At 45.5% G+C, this 19,026-nt stretch overlaps 1 protein-coding gene across 2 annotated transcripts in view; it reads right to left on the bottom strand.

The window, feature by feature from the left end:
- LOC121553187 (disks large homolog 5-like) overlaps window positions 1–19,026 on the bottom strand; it is an 87,784-nt gene that overhangs the window by 12,856 nt on the left and 55,902 nt on the right. For both annotated transcript variants that reach the window (XM_045211559.1, XM_045211560.1), the window contains 9 exons: window positions 18,606–18,739; window positions 18,187–18,351; window positions 17,874–18,060; window positions 13,070–13,218; window positions 9,991–10,161; window positions 9,608–9,801; window positions 7,799–7,942; window positions 5,784–5,911; window positions 3,500–3,609 (listed from right to left, as the gene is read on the bottom strand). In XM_045211559.1, coding sequence (XP_045067494.1) covers window positions 3,500–3,609; window positions 5,784–5,911; window positions 7,799–7,942; window positions 9,608–9,801; window positions 9,991–10,161; window positions 13,070–13,218; window positions 17,874–18,060; window positions 18,187–18,351; window positions 18,606–18,739 — 1,382 coding nt within the window. The remainder of the gene's footprint in view (window positions 1–3,499; window positions 3,610–5,783; window positions 5,912–7,798; window positions 7,943–9,607; window positions 9,802–9,990; window positions 10,162–13,069; window positions 13,219–17,873; window positions 18,061–18,186; window positions 18,352–18,605; window positions 18,740–19,026) is intronic.

The raw sequence follows: 19,026 nt of genomic DNA, 5'->3' as shown, positions 1-19,026 counted from the left end.
GTTTCTTGTAGTTGGCCATCAATGCCCTGGCTGAGGGAAGGAGGTTCTCACCCAAGATTTGACGGTACATGGCCCCGTCCATCGTCCCTTTGATGCGATAAAGTTGTCCTGTCCCCTTAGCAGAAAAACACCCCCAAAGCTTAATGTTTACACCTCCATGTTTGACGGTGGGCATGGTATTCTTGAGGTCATAGGCAGCATTCCTCCTCCTCCAAACACGGCGAGTTGAGGCCAAAGAGCTCCATTTTGATCTCATCTGACCACAACACTTTCACCCAGTTCTCCTCTGAATCATTCAGATGTTCATTGGCAAACTTCAGACGGCCCTGTATATGTGCTTTCTTGAGCAGGGGGACCTTGCGGGCGCTGCAGGATTTCAGTCCTTCACAGCGTAGTGTGTTACCAATTGTTTTCTTGGTGACTATGGTCCCAGCTGCTTTGAGATCATTGACAAGATCCTCCCGTGTAGTTCTGGGCTGATTCTTCACCGTTCTCATGATCATTGCAACTCCATGAGGTGAGATCTTGCATGGAGCCCCAGGCCAAGGGAGATTGACAGTTCTTTTGTGTTTCTTCCATTTGCGAATAATCGCACCAACTGTTGTCACCTTCTCACCAAGCTGCTTGGCGATGGTCTTATAGCCCATTCCAGCCTTGTGTAGGTCTACAATCTTGTCCCTGACATCCTTGGAGAGCTCTTTGGCCTTGTCCATGGTGGAGAGTTTGGAATCTGATTGATTGATTGCTTCTGTGGACAGGTGTCTTTTATACAGGTAACAAACTGAGATTAGTTACCTGCGTTTTTCTGGATTTTTTTGTTGTTATTCTGTCTCTCACTGTTCAAATAAATCTACCATTAAAATGATAGACTGATCATTTCTTTGTCAGTGGGCAAACGTACAAAATCAGCAGGGGATCAAATACTTTTTCCCCTCACTGTACATACATACACGTCATTTAGCAGACGCTCTTATCCAGAGCGACTTACAAATAGGTGCATTCACCTTATAGCCAGTGGGATAACCACTTTACAATGTTTTTTTTTTTTTTTTTGGGCTGGGGGGGGATTACTTTATCCTATCCCAGGTATTCCTTAAAGAGGTGGGGTTTCAAATGTCTCCGGAAGGTGGTGAGTGACTCCGCTGTCCTGGCGTCGTGAGGGAGCTTGTTCCACCATTGGGGTGCCAGAGCAGCGAACAGTTTTGACTGGGCTGAGCGGGAACTATGCTTCCGCAGAGGTAAGGGAGCCAGCAGGCCAGAGGTGGATGAACGCAGTGCCCTCGTTTGGGTGTAGGGACTGATCAGAGCCTGAAGGTACGGAGGTGCTGTTCCCCTCACAGCTCCGTAGGCAAGCACCATGGTCTTGTAGCAGATGCGAGCTTCAACTGGAAGCCAGTGGAGTGTGCGGAGGAGCGGGGTGACGTGAGAGAACTTGGGAAGGTTGAACACCAGACGGGCTGCGGCATTCTGGATGAGTTGTAGGGGTTTAATGGCACAGGCAGGGAGCCCAGCCAACAGCGAGTTGCAGTAATCCAGACGGGAGATGACAAGTGCCTGGATTAGGACCTGTGCCGCTTCCTGTGTAAGGCAGGGTCGTACTCTACATACATACATACATCCATACATCCATACATCCATGTACTTAACAATAATATAAATGCAACATGTAAAGTGTTGGTCTCATGTTTCATGAGCTGAAATAAAAAGATCCCAGAAATGTTCCATACGCACAAAAAGCTTATTTCTCAAATGTTGTGCACAAATTTGTTTACATCCCTGTTAGTGAGCATTTCTCCTTTGCGAAGATAATCCATCCACCTGACAGGTGTGGCATATCAACCAGCATGATCTTTACACAGGTGCACCTTGTGCTGGGGACAATAAAAGGCCACTAAAATGTGCAGTTTTGTCACACAACGCCACAGATGTCTAAAATTTTGAGGGAGCGTAGAATTGGCATGCTGACTGCAGGAATGTCCACCAGAGCTGTTGCCAGAGAATTGAATGTTCATTTCTCTACCATAAGCCGACTCCATCATCGTTTTAGAGAATTTGTCAGTACATCCAACCGGCCTCACAACCGCAGACCACGTGTATGGCGTCGTGTGGGCGAGCGGTTTGTTGATGTCAACGTTGTGAACAGAGTGCCCCATGGTGGCGGTGGGGTTATTGTACGGGCAAGCTACAGACAATTAACACAATTGCATTTTATCGATGGCAATTTGAATGCACAAAAATACCATGCCCAGATCCTGAGGCCCATTGTGAGGCCCATTTTATTGAAGGTATATGTGACCAACAGATGCATATCTGTATTCCGAGTCATGTGAAATCCATAGATTAGGGCCTAATGAATTTATTTCAATTGACTGGTTTCCTCATATGAACTGTAACTCAGGAAAATCAATGAATTTGTTGCATGTTGCATTTATATTTTTGTTCTATATATATATATATATATATATATATATATATATATATATATATATATATATATATATATATATATATATATATATATATATATATATATATATATATGTGGACACTTAAGCCTATGCATGTAATGCCCTGATGCATTTAGTGCTCAAATCTCTGACAATTGAACCGTGAGGTGGACAATTGTTGTTTTAGGAAAGTAAAAAAAAATACAAATAATTGGTTACAAAGTTTAGCATGTGCTACAAATCGAAACACAAGGAATAGTGTTTTTGTCATAGGCTGTTTTTAAGGACACGTAAATGTGTCTCATTTGGCCAACATCCCTCATTCATTGATGACGCTGGCTGCGCCAGGTCGGATCTGAACGCATACGGATGTCCGGTAAATTTCTCAACTGTCCGGTAAATTATAATCTTCCCGGGCACGTTGTCTGGTGCCACATTTTCCTAATATAAACTGACACACACACACATAATTAAAACACTCATGTCCACACACAGGTCAGACACAGAGCTATTCAGCAAGGCAGTGTGTCTGCAGGGGAATCTCATGGTACAGAGGAAATCTATCCAAACTTTTCATTACTTACTGGTCAAGGAGAGGAAGTTATCAAATAACATTCGGATACAGCCAGGGGATTTCTCAATGTGTGTGTGTGTGTGTGTTAGTAGTCAAGAAGAAAAGGAGCCTGGGGATTTCTGACTGTGCTTCGCGTTATACCGCTATTATTATACTGTAACGTCCTGCTAAATCCCTTTACATCACATTCATTTCTCCAATGAGTTACTCACCCGGGGGACCATCGCGCGCACACACACACACACACACACACACACACACACACACACACACACACACACACAAGCTTTCTGTGAACTCAACCACCAAGTAGAAATTGACAAAACACACTAAATATGCATCTCCATGGAACTATTTCACCTCAGACCTGAGTAGTCTAGTTAAGAGAACTCCTAAAATGGAACATAACATTTAAAATATCTAGAATGTTTATAACACTGAAAGTCCGTGAAGAGGATGGGTGTGGCTGGCTACTTACTTGATCTGCTTGGCGTTTTTGTAGCGGATGAAGATGACGATAGGGTAGATGTGAACGCTGTGTAGCCTCTCGATGGCGTGGGGTGCGATGTCTAGCAGACAGTGACAGTCCTTAGAGAGGGAGGAGAGGACGTCTCAGTTCAGTCCTGTTCTAGGTACAACAACAGGGATGACAAGCAACATGATCCTACCGCTTTCAGAAAGGATCAACATGATCCTACCGCTTTCAGAAAGGATCAACATGATCCTACCGCTTTCAGAAAGGATCAACATGATCCTACCGCTTTCAGAAAGGATCAACATGTTCCTACCGCTTTCAGAAAGGATCAACATGTTCCTACCGCTTTCAGAAAGGATCAACATGTTCCTACCGCTTTCAGAAAGGATCAACATGTTCCTACCGCTTTCAGAAAGGATCAACATGATCCTACCGCTTTCAGAAAGGATCAACATGATCCTACCGCTTTCAGAAAGGATCAACATGTTCCTACCGCTTTCAGAAAGGATCAACATGTTCCTACCGCTTTCAGAAAGGATCAACATGATCCTACCGCTTTCAGAAAGGATCAACATGATCCTACCGCTTTCAGAAAGGATCAACATGTTCCTACCGCTTTCAGAAAGGATCAACATGTTCCTACCGCTTTCAGAAAGGATCAACATGTTCCTACCGCTTTCAGAAAGGATCAACATGTTCCTACCGCTTTCAGAAAGGATCAACATGTTCCTACCGCTTTCAGAAAGGATCAACATGTTCCTACCGCTTTCAGAAAGGATCAACATGATCCTACCGCTTTCAGAAAGGATCAACATGTTCCTACTGCTTTCAGAAAGGATCAACATGTTCCTACTGCTTTCAGAAAGGATCAACATGTTCCTACCGCTTTCAGAAAGGATCAACATGTTCCTACCGCTTTCAGAAAGGATCAACATGTTCCTACCGCTTTCAGAAAGGATCAACATGATCCTACCGCTTTCAGAAAGGATCAACATGTTCCTACTACTTTCAGAAAGGATCAACATGATACAACATGATCCTACCGCTTTCAGAAAGGATCAACATGTTCCTACCGCTTTCAGAAAGGATCAACATGTTCCTACCGCTTTCAGAAAGGATCAACATGTTCCTACCGCTTTCAGAAAGGATCAACATGATCCTACTGCTTTCAGAAAGGATCAACATGTTCCTACTGCTTTCAGAAAGGATCAACATGTTCCTACCGCTTTCAGAAAGGATCAACATGTTCCTACCGCTTTCAGAAAGGATCAACATGTTCCTACTGCTTTCAGAAAGGATCAACATGATACAACATGATCCTACTGCTTTCAGAAAGGATCAACATGATACAACATGATCCTACCGCTTTCAGAAAGGATCAACATGTTCCTACTGCTTTCAGAAAGGATCAACATGATACAACATGATCCTACCGCTTTCAGAAAGGATCAACATGTTCATACCGCTTTCAGAAAGGATCAACATGTTCCTACCGCTTTCAGAAAGGATCAACATGTTCCTACCGCTTTCAGAAAGGATCAACATGTTCCTACTGCTTTCAGAAAGGATCAACATGATACAACATGATCCTACTGCTTTCAGAAAGGATCAACATGATACAACATGATCCTACCGCTTTCAGAAAGGATCAACATGTTCCTACTGCTTTCAGAAAGGATCAACATGATACAACATGATCCTACCGCTTTCAGAAAGGATCAACATGTTCATACCGCTTTCAGAAAGGATCAACATGATACAACATGATCCTACTGCTTTCAGAAAGGATCAACATGTTCCTACCGCTTTCAGAAAGGATCAACATGTTCCTACCGCTTTCAGAAAGGATCAACATGTTCCTACCGCTTTCAGAAAGGATCAACATGATACAACATGTTCCTACCGCTTTCAGAAAGGATCAACATGTTCCTACCGCTTTCAGAAAGGATCAACATGATCCTACCGCTTTCAGAAAGGATCAACATGTTCCTACAGCTTTCAGAAAGGATCAAATGCAAGAGAATCGACTTCTATTACGACAGAACGTTGTAAATTGTGAAAATCTAAAAACCTGAGGACTGCTTTTGAAGTGACATTAAATCTGCTTTTAATTGACCACATCTAACTTAATTCTGAAATAACTAAGGGGTACACTTACCTGATAAAAGAGACGAGGATCTGACAATGTAGAAGTGTTTATCTAGGATCAGGTCCCCCCTGTTCATATAATCTTATTCACTATTATCTAAAAGGAGAAACTGATCCTAGATCAGCCCTGACGTGGTACCTTCTCTGTGATCTCCTTGATGGAGGCCACAGTGGTCACGTCAAAATGGCCACTCCTGCGTTTGTAGTCGATGAAGAGGCAGTCTTTGACTCCGCGCTCTATAGCCTGCTGGGATGCCTTCATCACCTCTGAGGAAACCACATGGAGACAGACAGAAGTCAGAAAACGTTTTGCTACAATGTGCCCTTAAAAATGAATACGACACAGTAGTATAACCAAATAAATAGACATTACAAGAAGGGCTATACTCAATGATTGTATTTCTATAAGTCCAACCCCATTCCGTTTGATAAATGACAAGTAATCATCAATAGTCAATAATATACTCTTATGTACCCTTTGCTTTTGGAATGCATGCAGGACAATGTCTGTGTCCGAAATGGAACCCCATCCACAGAGCACATAAGGCTGTGGTCAAAAGTAGTGCACTACAGTGCATTTGGAAAGTATTCAGAGCGTTCCCTTTTTCCATATTGTGTTACGTTACAGCCTTACTCTAAAATGGATTAAAATATTTTTTCCCCCTCAATCTACACACAATACCCCATAATGACAAAGCGAAAACAGGTTTTTCAATTATTTTGCAAAACATAAAAAAGAAATACCTTATTTGCATAAGTATTCAGACCCTTTGCTATGAGACTCGAAATTGAGCTCAGGTGCATCCTGTTTCCATTGATCATCCTTGAGCTGTTTCTACAACTTGGAGTCCACCTGTGGTAAATTCAATTGATTGGACATGATTTGGAAAGGCACACACCTGTCTATATTAGGTCCCACAGTTGACAGTGCATGTCAGAGCAAAAACCAAGCCATGAGGTCAAAGGAATTGTCCGTAGAGCTCCGAGACAGGATTGTGTCTAGGCACAGATCTGGAGAAGGGTACCAAAAACATTCAGCAGCATTGAAGGTCCCCAAGAACACAGTGGCCTCCATCATTCTTAAATGGAAGAAGTTTGGAACCACCAAGACTCTTCCTAGAGCTGGCTGCCCAGCCAAACTGAGCAATCTGGGGAGAAGGGTCTTGGTCAGGGAGGTGACCAAGAGCCCGATGGTCACCATCCCTACGGTGAAGCATGGGGGTGGAAGCATCATGCTGTGGGGATGTTTTGCAGCGGCAGGAACAGGGAGAATTGTCAGGATCAAGGGAAAGATGAACAGAGCAAAGTACAGAGAGAACCTTGATGAAAACCTGCTCCAGAGCGCTCAGGACCTCAGACTTGGGCGAAGGTTCACCTTCCAACAGGACAACAACCCTAAGCACACAGCCAAGAGAACGCAGGAGTGGCTTCGGGACAAGTCTCTGAATGTCCTTGAGTGGCCCAGCCCGGACTTGAACCCGATTTAACATCTCTGGAGAGACTTGAAAATAGCTGTGCAGCGACGCTCCCCATCCAACCTGACAGAGCTGGAGAGGATCTGCAGAGAAAAATGGGAGAAACTCCCCAAATACAGGTATGCCAAGCTTGTAGCGTCATACCCAAGAAGACTCGAGGCTGTAATCGCTGCCAAAGGTGCTTCAACAAAGTACTGAGTAAAGGGTCTGAATACTTATGTAAATGTGATATTTCAAATTTTTTTTCATAAAAAAAAAAAAGTATTTGTTTTGTCATTGTGGGGTATTATTGTGTGTCGATTGGTGAGCAAAAAAAAAATGTTTTACATCCATTTTAGAATAAGGCTGTAACGTAACAAAATGTGGAAAAAGTCAAGGTGTCTGAATACTTTCCGAATGCACTGTAGGGAATTGGGTGCCATTTGGGACGCATGCAATCTCTATGACTTAAAAGTCTGTTCTGAGTGAATTGCTCTCAGTGTAGCTAGCGACATAGGTACTAGTGCTGTTTTACTCAACCAGTTTGGGGTATTATTAGTATTATAAAGTGGTAGGATATGGTGTACTCTACTCAACAGGTTTGGGGTATTATTAATAATATATATAGTGCTGTTCTCTACTCAACCAGTTTGGGGTATTATTAGTATTATATTGGGGTACTATGTTGCACTTAACTCACCCAGGACACATCTGCAGAACTTCCTGGGGGACTCTTTGACCAGCATGTCCTTGACGGGGTCTGAGAGTGGGCCGAGGATCAGGACCGGCCTAGGAGAAACACACTCTACCTTCTGGACCCGCTGGTACGCCAGGCTCACAGAGTCTGAGAGGGAGACACACACACACACAATACATACAGTACCAGTCAATGTTTGGACACACTCATCCCAGGGTTTTTCTTTATTTTTTACTATTTTCTACATTGTACAATAATAGTGAAGACATCAAAACTATGGAATCATGTAGTAACCAAAAAAGTGTTAAACAAATCTAAATATATTTTATATTTGAGATTCTTCAAATAGCCACCCTTTGCCTTGATGACAACTTTGCACATGCTTGGCATTCTCTCAACCAGCTTCATGAGGTAGTCACCTGGAATGCATTTCAATTAAACAGGTGTGGCTTCTTAAAAGTTAATTTGTGGAATTTCTTTCCTTCTTAATGCGTTTGAGCCAATTAGTTGTGTTGTGACAAGGTAGGGGGGTATACAGAAGATAGCCCTATTTGGTAAAAGACCAAGTCCATATTATGGCAAGAACAGCTCAAATAAGCAAAGAGAAACGACAGTCCATCATTACTTTAAGACATGAAGGTCAGTCAATACGGAAAATGTCAAGAACTTTGAAAGTTTCCTCAAGTGCAGTCGCAAAAACCATCAAGCGCTATGATGAAACTGGCTCTTATGAGGACCGCCACAGGAAAGGAAGACCCAGAGTTACCTCTGCTGCAGAGGATAAGTTCATTAGAGTTACCAGCCTCAGAAATTGCAGCCCAAATAAATGCTTCACAGAGTTCAAGTAACAGACACATCTCAGCATCAAATGGTCGAATTGCTGCAAAGAAACCACTACTAAAGGACACCAATAAGAAGAAGAGACTTGTTTGGGCCAAGAAACACGAGCAATGGACATTAGACCGGTGGAAATCTGTCCTTTGGTCTGATGAGTCCAAATTTGAGATTTTTGGTTCGAACCGCAATGCCTTTGTGAGACGTAGAGTAGGTGAACGGATGATCTCTGCTTGTGTGGTTCCCACCGTGAAGCATGGAGGAGGAGATGTGATGGTGCTTTGCTGGTGACACTGTCAGTGATTTATTTAGAATTCAAGGCACACTTAACCAGCATTCTGCAGCGATACGCCATCCCATCTGGTTTGGGCTTAGTGGGACTATCACTTGTTTTTGACCCAAGACACCTCCAGGCTGTGTAAGGGCTATTTGACCAAGAACGAGAGTGATGGAATGCTGCATCAGATGACCTGGCCTCCACAATCACCCGACCTCAACCAAATTGAGATGGTTTGGGATGAGTTGGACCACAGAGTGAAGGAAAAGCAGCCAACAAGTGCTCAGCATATGTGGGAACTCCTTCAAGACTGTTGGAAAAGCATTCCAGGTGAACTGGTTGAGAGAATGCCAAGAGTGTGCAAAGCTGTCATCAAGGCAAAGGGTGGCTACTTTGAAGAATCTAAAATATATTTTGATTTGTTTAACACATAATTCCATGTGTGTTATTTCATAGTTTTGATGTCTTCACTATTATTCTACAATGTAGAAAATAGTAAAAATAAAGAAAAACCCTTGAATGAGTAGGTGTGTCCAAACTTTTGACTGGTACTGTACATGGTTACACACACACACAACCAAATCAGTCAGTGGGGTAGCGTTACACACTACAGCCCTAATCCATTGTGTGTGTGTGTGTGTGTGTGTGTGTGTGTGTGTGTGTGTATGTGTGTGTGTGTGTGTGTGTGTGTGTGTCCTCACCCTCTAGGAATGGTATGGAGTCTGTGCTAATGGCGTCCTGAGCCACCAGTTCCTTGCCGTCTTTGGAGCCGCTGCGTTTGTGTTTGTGTTTCCTCCTGAAGAAGGATCTCCTGGCAGCGGCAGACAGGCTCTTACTGTCCTTGTCGTCCTTCAGCTCCGTCATACTGTGTCTACGGTAAAACTCCTGGTCCATCCTGCACAGACACAGGCACACAGAGACATACAATATAATTACACAAGTCTCATGACACACGCAAGTATCCCAAATGATGGGGAGGGACTAACTGGTCGCAGCTAATGACTTAATTATGCGTGTGTGTGTTTGTGTCTGCGTATGAGTGTGTGAATGTCTGATTGTGTGTGTGTGTGTGTGTGTGTCTTACATGTATTTGCTGGGGATCTGTCCTCTCTGTATCCGCTGTGCGTTCTCATCCAGCTGCCAGACCATCCAGCTGCCGAAGCTGCCCTTTGGTAGAGTATCATCCACATAGAGGATGTCATCCTTCTGAAAACTCAGGTCCAGCTCTGCCTCCGATGTCCGCTCATAAAGTGCTCTGGAGAGATGGAGGGAGACGGAAGGAGGGGGACGGAGAAAGCGAGAGGATGGGTGGAATGGAGAGCGGGTTAGTGTGTGTGTTCACTGTGACTGTGCTCCTATGTGAGTGCGCAAGTGTCCCTGTTCCCCTTTAAAGTCTAGCCCAGTAAGGTTGGAGCCCCATAGCTCGTTTTCTCAGCGTTGGGGCTGTGTTTGTGTGTGTGTGTGTGTGTGTGTGTGTGTGTGTGTGTGTGTGTGTGTGTGTGTGTGTGTGTGTGCGCGCGTGTAGGCCGTGTCAGGGTTGGGGCTGACATCATGACCCGATCTGTATGACTAGTGACTGCGGCAGGCAGCTGCTGCCATGCAGAGACTCAGGCTGCGTCCCAAATGTCACTATTCCTTATATAGTGCACTACTTGTCAATGGGCCCTGGTTCAAAATAGTGCACTATATAGGGAATAGGGTACCATTTGGGACACATAGTCAGCTTTTTACAGACTTCTAACAACAAACAGCAGCACTGACCGACACACACTCCCCTACAGCCAGTATTCTACGGGCTGTCCCGGTTCTGCCTAGTGCCCACACACACAGCCCCAACGCTGACAAGGCACACACTCTCTACAGGGGAATTTAGCCAGGCGCCAATGGAGAGGGTAATTCTCCTCTGTTTTTCTGTCTGTAGGTATACCAACCCTGCTGTGTGAGACAAACAGACAGACAGGACTGTATCTCTATAGTAAGATACTAATTGTAACAATGTTCAGAACAGAGCAATCCGCTGCTTTCTTGGTGTGCACAAACTGACTCCAAACCTGGCCATCTATGGAGATATGGGTTGGGAACCATGTGTGGTTCGGCAAAAAGGTGACATGTTACGTCTATGGAACAGACAGATACATTTGCCAGAACACAGAATCACCAAAAAAAAAAAAGTGTTTGACTGGGACCTTACTCATAACTATCCATGGGCTAGAGAATTGTTATTATTTTTTGTGAAACTAATTTGCAGTATATTCAGGAACAAATGACCAGGTGGTATTAACCAAATCAAGGACAAGCCTTTTCTGATCCACAAAGAAAAATGGGCAGTTGATGTTGTTTGGTTTAAACCTAAACTTAGAACGTACACTCATCAAAGAGAACTACACCCCTGAACCATATGTCCGTCTGAAACTAACAAAAAGCTAAAAAGTCAGTTTGTGCACAACTCAGTTCCAACACCTTCCCTCTGGCTATAGTTAACAGAGCGCCTGAAGAGGACAGAATTTGCCTACTGTGTGATCTTGGGGAAATCAAAAACAAACTCCATTTAGTGTTTTATTACCCTCTGTATGACGATCTGAGACATGTTGGTGATAACTGAGGTATTCTGGTTACAGGCTGAGCAGAGGCTTGAATTTTGTTTCAGACAGGGCGTGAGATTGCTCAGTTTGTTCACAATGCCTGGAGAAGGAGAAATGTACTTTTTGTGTAATGGGGCTAGATGGTAGCTGGTTGTGTAGTGGGGCTAGATGGTAGCTGGCTGTGTAGTGGGGCTAGATGGTAGCTGGTTGTGTAGTGGGGCTAGATGGTAGCTGGTTGTGTAGTGGGGCTAGATGGTAGCTGGCTGTGTAGTGGGGCTAGATGGTAGCTGGCTGTGTAGTGGGGCTAGATGGTAGCTGGCTGTGTAGTGGGGCTAGATGGTAGCTGGTTGTGTAGTGGGGCTAGATGGTAGCTGGTTGTGTAGTGGGGCTAGATGGTAGCTGGTTGTGTAGTGGGGCTAGATGGTAGCTGGTTGTGTAGTGGGGCTAGATGGTAGCTGGTTGTGTAGTGGGGCTAGATGGTAGCTGGTTGTGTAGTGGGGCTAGATGGTAGCTGGTTGTGTAGTGGGGCTAGATGGTAGCTGGTTGTGTAGTGGGGCTAGATGGTAGCTGGCTGTGTAGTGGGGCTAGATGGTAGCTGGCTGTGTAGTGGGGCTAGATGGTAGCTGGTTGTGTAGTGGGGCTAGATGGTAGCTGGTTGTGTAGTGGGGCTAGATGGTAGCTGGTTGTGTAGTGGGGCTAGATGGTAGCTGGTTGTGTAGTGGGGCTAGATGGTAGCTGGTTGTGTAGTGGGGCTAGATGGTAGCTGGTTGTGTAGTGGGGCTAGATGGTAGCTGGTTGTGTAGTGGGGCTAGATGGTAGCTGGCTGTGTAGTGGGGCTAGATCAGGGTTCTTCAATTCTGGTCCTGGAGGGCCGAAACACTTCTGTTTTTTATTTCTACCTGGTAGTTAATTGCACTCACCTGGTGTCCCAGGTCTGAATTAGCCCCTGATTAGAAGTAGAGGATGAAAAACAGAGGTGTTTCGGCCCTCCAGGACCGGAATTGAAGAACCCTGGGCTAGATGGTAGCTGGCTGTGTAGTGGGGCTAGATGGTAGCTGGCTGTGTAGTGGGGCTAGATGGTAGCTGGCTGTGTAGTGCCACTAGATGGTAGCTGGCTGTTAATTGAAATGCATTCCAGGTGACTACTTCATGAAGCTGGTTGAGAGTGTGCAAAGCTGTCATCAAGGCAAAGGGTGGCTACTTTGAAGAATCTCAAATATAAAACATTTTTAAAATAAAACACTTTTTTGGTTACTACATGATTCCATGTGTTATTTCATAGTTTTGATGTCTTCACTATTATTCTACAATGTAGAAAATAGTAGAAATAAAGAAAACCCTTGAATGAGTAGATGTCCAAACTTTTGACTGGTACTGTATATACACAGACAGAGAGACAGACAGATATATAAATAGACAGAAAGACGCACACAGACAGATAGTATCTCTATAGTGAAACAGATTAAGGATGATCCTCCTGGATGTGGGACATAATTGCTTTAGATTAAGAGATAGTTCCTCTCCATGGGCTTCACTGGTGCATCATGAAACAGGCATTTTGGAGACAGGCTGCGTGTGTACCTGATATAGAAGCCGTCCCCCGGTGTGTCTTTGACCATGTTGAAGTCGTCCGGTCGTTGTTGAACTCTGAGAGTGACCGTCTCAGCCGGCTTTAGCATCTCTACATACACCTCCTCCACCGTCTTGTTCTTCATATTCACTGACCCATACTGAGAGAGAGAACTGGAATTTACAATCCCCTTTATTGGGTCAACATCATCCATTACACAAACAAATGGGGAAAAAACATTCAAACATCAAAAATTAGAAGAGAGAGGAGAGAGAGAGAAGAGGGAACAAGAGTGTGAGAGATACAGAGCGAGAAAAAGAAGAGAAAGAGTGAGAGAGATGAGTGACAGATTTTGGCAGTGTCTAGACCAATCAATACATTCATTTCAAAGCTCTGGGCTGGTCCAGAGATGAAACACCGACTCCTTCAGCCTGTGTGGTGTTTTGGTTGCATGTCTGTCTATTGAATAGTGAGGAGGAGGAGAGGACAGAAGCCCCTTGACTGTTTGAAGTGTCTGTCTATTGATTAGGAGGAGGAGGAGAGGACAGAAGCCCCTTGACTGTTTGAAGTGTCTGTCTATTGATTAGGAGGAGGAGGAGAGGACAGAAGCCCCTTGACTGTTTGAAGTGTCTGTCTATTGATTAGGAGGAGGAGGAGAGGACAGAAGCCCCTTGACTGTTTGAAGTGTCTGTCTATTGATTAGGAGGAGGAGGAGAGGACAGAAGCCCCTTGACTGTTTGAAGTGTCTGTCTATTGATTAGGAGGAGGAGGAGAGGACAGAAGCCCCTTGACTGTTTGAAGTGTCTGTCTATTGATTAGGAGGAGGAGGAGAGGACAGAAGCCCCTTAACTGTTTGAAGTGTCTGTCTATTGATTAGGAGGAGGAGGAGAGGACAGAAGCCCCTTGACTGTTTGAAGTGTCTGTCTATTGATTAGGAGGAGGAGGAGAGGACAGAAGCCCCTTGACTGTTTGAAGTGTCTGTCTATTGATTAGGAGGAGGAGGAGAGGACAGAAGCCCCTTGACTGTTTGAAGTGTCTGTCTATTGATTAGGAGGAGGAGGAGAGGACAGAAGCCCCTTGACTGTTTGAAGTGTCTGTCTATTGATTAGGAGGAGGAGGAGAGGACAGAAGCCCCTTGACTGTTTGAAGTGTCTGTCTATTGATTAGGAGGAGGAGGAGAGGACAGAAGCCCCTTGACTGTTTGAAGTGTCTGTCTATTGATTAGGAGGAGGAGGAGAGGACAGAAGCCCCCTTGACTGTTTGAAGTGTCTGTCTATTGATTAGGAGGAGGAGGAGAGGACAGAAGCCCCTTGACTGTTTGAAGTGTCTGTCTATTGATTAGGAGGAGGAGGAGAGGACAGAAGCCCCTTGACTGTTTGAAGTGTCTGTCTATTGATTAGGAGGAGGAGGAGAGGACAGAAGCCCCTTGACTGTTTGAAGTGTCTGTCTATTGATTAGGAGGAGGATGAGAGGACAGAAGCCCCTTGACTGTTTGAAGTGTCTGTCTATTGATTAGGAGGAGGAGGAGAGGACAGAAGCCCCTTGACTGTTTGAAGTGTCTGTCTATTGATTAGGAGGAGGAGGAGAGGACAGAAGCCCCTTGACTGTTTGAAGTGTCTGTCTATTGATTAGGAGGAGGAGGAGAGGACAGAAGCCCCTTGACTGTTTGAAGTGTCTGTCTATTGATTAGGAGGAGGAGGAGAGGACAGAAGCCCCTTGACTGTTTGAAGTGTCTGTCTATTGATTAGGAGGAGGAGGAGAGGACAGAAGCCCCTTGACTGTTTGAAGTGTCTGTCTATTGATTAGGAGGAGGAGGAGAGGACAGAAGCCCCTTGACTGTTTGAAGTGTCTGTCTATTGATTAGGAGGAGGAGGAGAGGACAGAAGCCCCTTGACTGTTTGAAGTGTCTGTCTATTGATTAGGAGGAGGAGGAGAGGACAGAAGCCCCTTGACTGTTTGAAGTGTCTGTCTATTGATTAGGAGGAGGAGGAGAGGACAGAAGCCCCTTGACTGTTTGAAGTGTCTGTCTATTGATTAGGAGGAGGAGGAGAGGACAGAAGCCCCTTGACTGTTTGAAGTGTCTGTCTATTGATTAGGAGGAGGAGGGAGAGGACAGAAGCCCCTTGACTGTTTGAAGTGTCTGTCTATTGATTAGAGGAGGAGGAGAGGACAGAAGCCCCTTGACTGTTTGAAGTGTCTGTCTATTGATTAGGAGGAGGAGGAGAGGACAGAAGCCCCTTGACTGTTTGAAGTGTCTGTCTATTGATTAGGAGGAGGAGGAGAGGACAGAAGCCCCTTGACTGTTTGAAGTGTCTGTCTATTGATTAGGAGGAGGAGGAGAGGACAGAAGCCCCTTGACTGTTTGAAGTGTCTGTCTATTGATTAGGAGGAGGAGGAGAGGACAGAAGCCCCTTGACTGTTTGAAGTGTCTGTCTATTGATTAGGAGGAGGAGGAGAGGACAGAAGCCCCTTGACTGTTTGAAGTGTCTGTCTATTGATTAGGAGGAGGAGGAGAGGACAGAAGCCCCCTTGACTGTTTGAAGTGTCTGTCTATTGATTAGGAGGAGGAGGAGAGGACAGAAGCCCCTTGACTGTTTGAAGTGTCTGTCTATTGATTAGGAGGAGGAGGAGAGGACAGAAGCCCCTTGACTGTTTGAAGTGTCTGTCTATTGATTAGGAGGAGGAGGAGAGGACAGAAGCCCCTTGACTGTTTGAAGTGTCTGTCTATTGATTAGGAGGAGGAGGAGAGGACAGAAGCCCCTTGACTGTTTGAAGTGTCTGTCTATTGATTAGGAGGAGGAGGAGAGGACAGAAGCCCCTTGACTGTTTGAAGTGTCTGTCTATTGATTAGGAGGAGGAGGAGAGGACAGAAGCCCCTTGACTGTTTGAAGTGTCTGTCTATTGATTAGGAGGAGGAGGAGAGGACAGAAGCCCCTTGACTGTTTGAAGTGTCTGTCTATTGATTAGGAGGAGGAGGAGAGGACAGAAGCCCCTTGACTGTTTGAAGTGTCTGTCTATTGATTAGGAGGAGGAGGAGAGGACAGAAGCCCCTTGACTGTTTGAAGTGTCTGTCTATTGATTAGGAGGAGGAGGAGAGGACAGAAGCCCCTTGACTGTTTGAAGTGTCTGTCTATTGATTAGGAGGAGGAGGAGAGGACAGAAGCCCCTTGACTGTTTGAAGTGTCTGTCTATTGATTAGGAGGAGGAGGAGAGGACAGAAGCCCCTTGACTGTTTGAAGTGTCTGTCTATTGATTAGGAGGAGGAGGAGAGGACAGAAGCCCCTTGACTGTTTGAAGTGTCTGTCTATTGATTAGGAGGAGGAGGAGAGGACAGAAGCCCCTTGACTGTTTGAAGTGTCTGTCTATTGATTAGGAGGAGGAGGAGAGGACAGAAGCCCCTTGACTGTTTGAAGTGTCTGTCTATTGATTAGGAGGAGGAGGAGAGGACAGAAGCCCCTTGACTGTTTGAAGTGTCTGTCTATTGATTAGGAGGAGGAGGAGAGGACAGAAGCCCCTTGACTGTTTGAAGTGTCTGTCTATTGATTAGGAGGAGGAGGAGAGGACAGAAGCCCCTTGACTGTTTGAAGTGTCTGTCTATTGATTAGGAGGAGGAGGAGAGGACAGAAGCCCCTTGACTGTTTGAAGTGTCTGTCTATTGATTAGGAGGAGGAGGAGAGGACAGAAGCCCCTTGACTGTTTGAAGTGTCTGTCTATTGATTAGGAGGAGGAGGAGAGGACAGAAGCCCCTTGACTGTTTGAAGTGTCTGTCTATTGATTAGGAGGAGGAGGAGAGGACAGAAGCCCCTTGACTGTTTGAAGTGTCTGTCTATTGATTAGGAGGAGGAGGAGAGGGACAGAAGCCCCTTGACTGTTTGAAGTGTCTGTCTATTGATTAGGAGGAGGAGGAGAGGACAGAAGCCCCTTGACTGTTTGAAGTGTCTGTCTATTGATTAGGAGGAGGAGGAGAGGACAGAAGCCCCTTGACTGTTTGAAGTGTCTGTCTATTGATTAGGAGGAGGAGGAGAGGACAGAAGCCCCTTGACTGTTTGAAGTGTCTGTCTATTGATTAGGAGGAGGAGGAGAGGGACAGAAGCCCCTTGACTGTTTGAAGTGTCTGTCTATTGATTAGGAGGAGGAGGAGAGGACAGAAGCCCCTTGACTGTTTGAAGTGTCTGTCTATTGATTAGGAGGAGGAGGAGAGGACAGAAGCCCCTTGACTGTTTGAAGTGTCTGTCTATTGATTAGGAGGAGGAGGAGAGGACAGAAGCCCCTTGACTGTTTGAAGTGTCTGTCTATTGATTAGGAGGAGGAGGAGAGGACAGAAGCCCCTTGACTGTTTGAAGTGTCTGTCTATTGATTAGGAGGAGGAGGAGAGGACAGAAGCCCCTTGACTGTTTGAAGTGTCTGTCTATTGATTAGGAGGAGGAGGAGAGGACAGAAGCCCCTTGACTGTTTGAAGTGTCTGTCTATTGATTAGGAGGAGAGCGGACAGGGAGATGAAAGGGAACAGTTCTACAGTGAGTTCTGTTCTGATGACAAAGCTCTAGGCCTGCTTGGAGGACAGAGTGGGAGCATGACAGGAATGGGATAGTACGAGTTAGCTGCCTATGTCTCTCTGTATAGAGAGATTGGCCGTGTAGGTACACTGAGAGAAAGAGAGGAGCGGGGAAATCGATGAAGGAACAAAGACAGGCAGGGAAAACGGTAATGGGCTTTGGCAGGGATGCTGCACGGTGAAAAATGTTCACTCAAAAAAGTTGTTATAGACCTTGTGTGTGGTGTGTCCACCTACATGCTGGTTTATGTATAACCTACCTCCAGTATGAGGTCTCCAGGCTGCAGCCCCTCTGGTCCCCTAGCAGGGCTGTCCTCCTCCAGTCTCTCTACATAGACCCCCCGGAGGTTCCCTCCACACAGCCCCAGCCCCAGCTCTGTCCCCTGGGCCCTGCGCACCGTCACCACCCGCGGCTCACACACCTTACAACTGCCCTCTGACGACACCCTGGAGGGGGGAGGGAAGAACAAGAATACTTTACAAAACGTTAATGTATCTTCTGCTGTACCCCCTGCAATATACACAAAACCACATTAGGTTGGAGAGGCTGGAGCAGTCAGAGGTGTGTGTTACCTGCTGAAGCTGTGAGGACTAGTTGTAGGGGTGGTCTGTTTGGAGGAGGGGGTGAGGGTTCCTTCGTCCTGTTCACTCAGAGTGTCTATAGTAGAGTGGTTGTCTGGGGTGGTGGCTCCACTGCCCTGGGGCGTTGACTGGCTGCTCACCGGCTCCAGACGAGAACTACAGACGCAGAGAGCGAGAGAGAGAGAGAGAGAGAGAGAGAGAGAGAACCTTAGACAAATGAACATCTATCCATCTATTTAAATAGGATACAATGGTGCCAAATGAGGCCTGTATATTTTGCCAAATGATGACTATGTCATGGCCCAAGGTAGATTTTACACCCCTTTTGAAGTATGAAAGAGTGACATTCTATCTTTGATTACCCTTATATTTCTGTAAATTGACCACAGGGAAGAAATGTCATTGTTTACCTGGATCGTGAGGGGTTTCCCAGCTGGTACATGTGGGGGTTGTATTGAGCCATAATGGTGATGGTGTCACACTGCTGACCAATGATCAGCCTGGCCTGCTGCTCCGTGGCATTACGCAGGTTAATACCATTATACTGGAGGAAGGGAAGGAGAGGAAGAGGAGAGGGGGAGCGAGGGGAGGAGAGAAAGAGGAGAGGGGGAGAGAGGAAGAGGAGAGGGGGAGAGGGAGAGGAGAGGGGGAGAGGGAGGGGAGGAGAGGGAGGGGAGGAGAGAAAGTCAAGATGTTATTGAAAAATCCTCACTGAAAATAAACAGCACTTCAATTCTACAGATCATATTCATGCATGAATGTGTGTCTAAACCATTCTGGATAAGAGCGTCTGCTACACTACCAATCAAAAGTTAAGACACATCTACTCAT

The sequence above is a fragment of the Coregonus clupeaformis genome, chromosome 37 (genome assembly GCF_020615455.1).
Source record: "Coregonus clupeaformis isolate EN_2021a chromosome 37, ASM2061545v1, whole genome shotgun sequence".
NCBI classification, from domain to species: Eukaryota; Metazoa; Chordata; class Actinopteri; order Salmoniformes; family Salmonidae; genus Coregonus; species Coregonus clupeaformis.
Note: the sequence above shows the minus strand (reverse complement) of the source record. Positions and strands in the feature narration are given on the sequence as shown.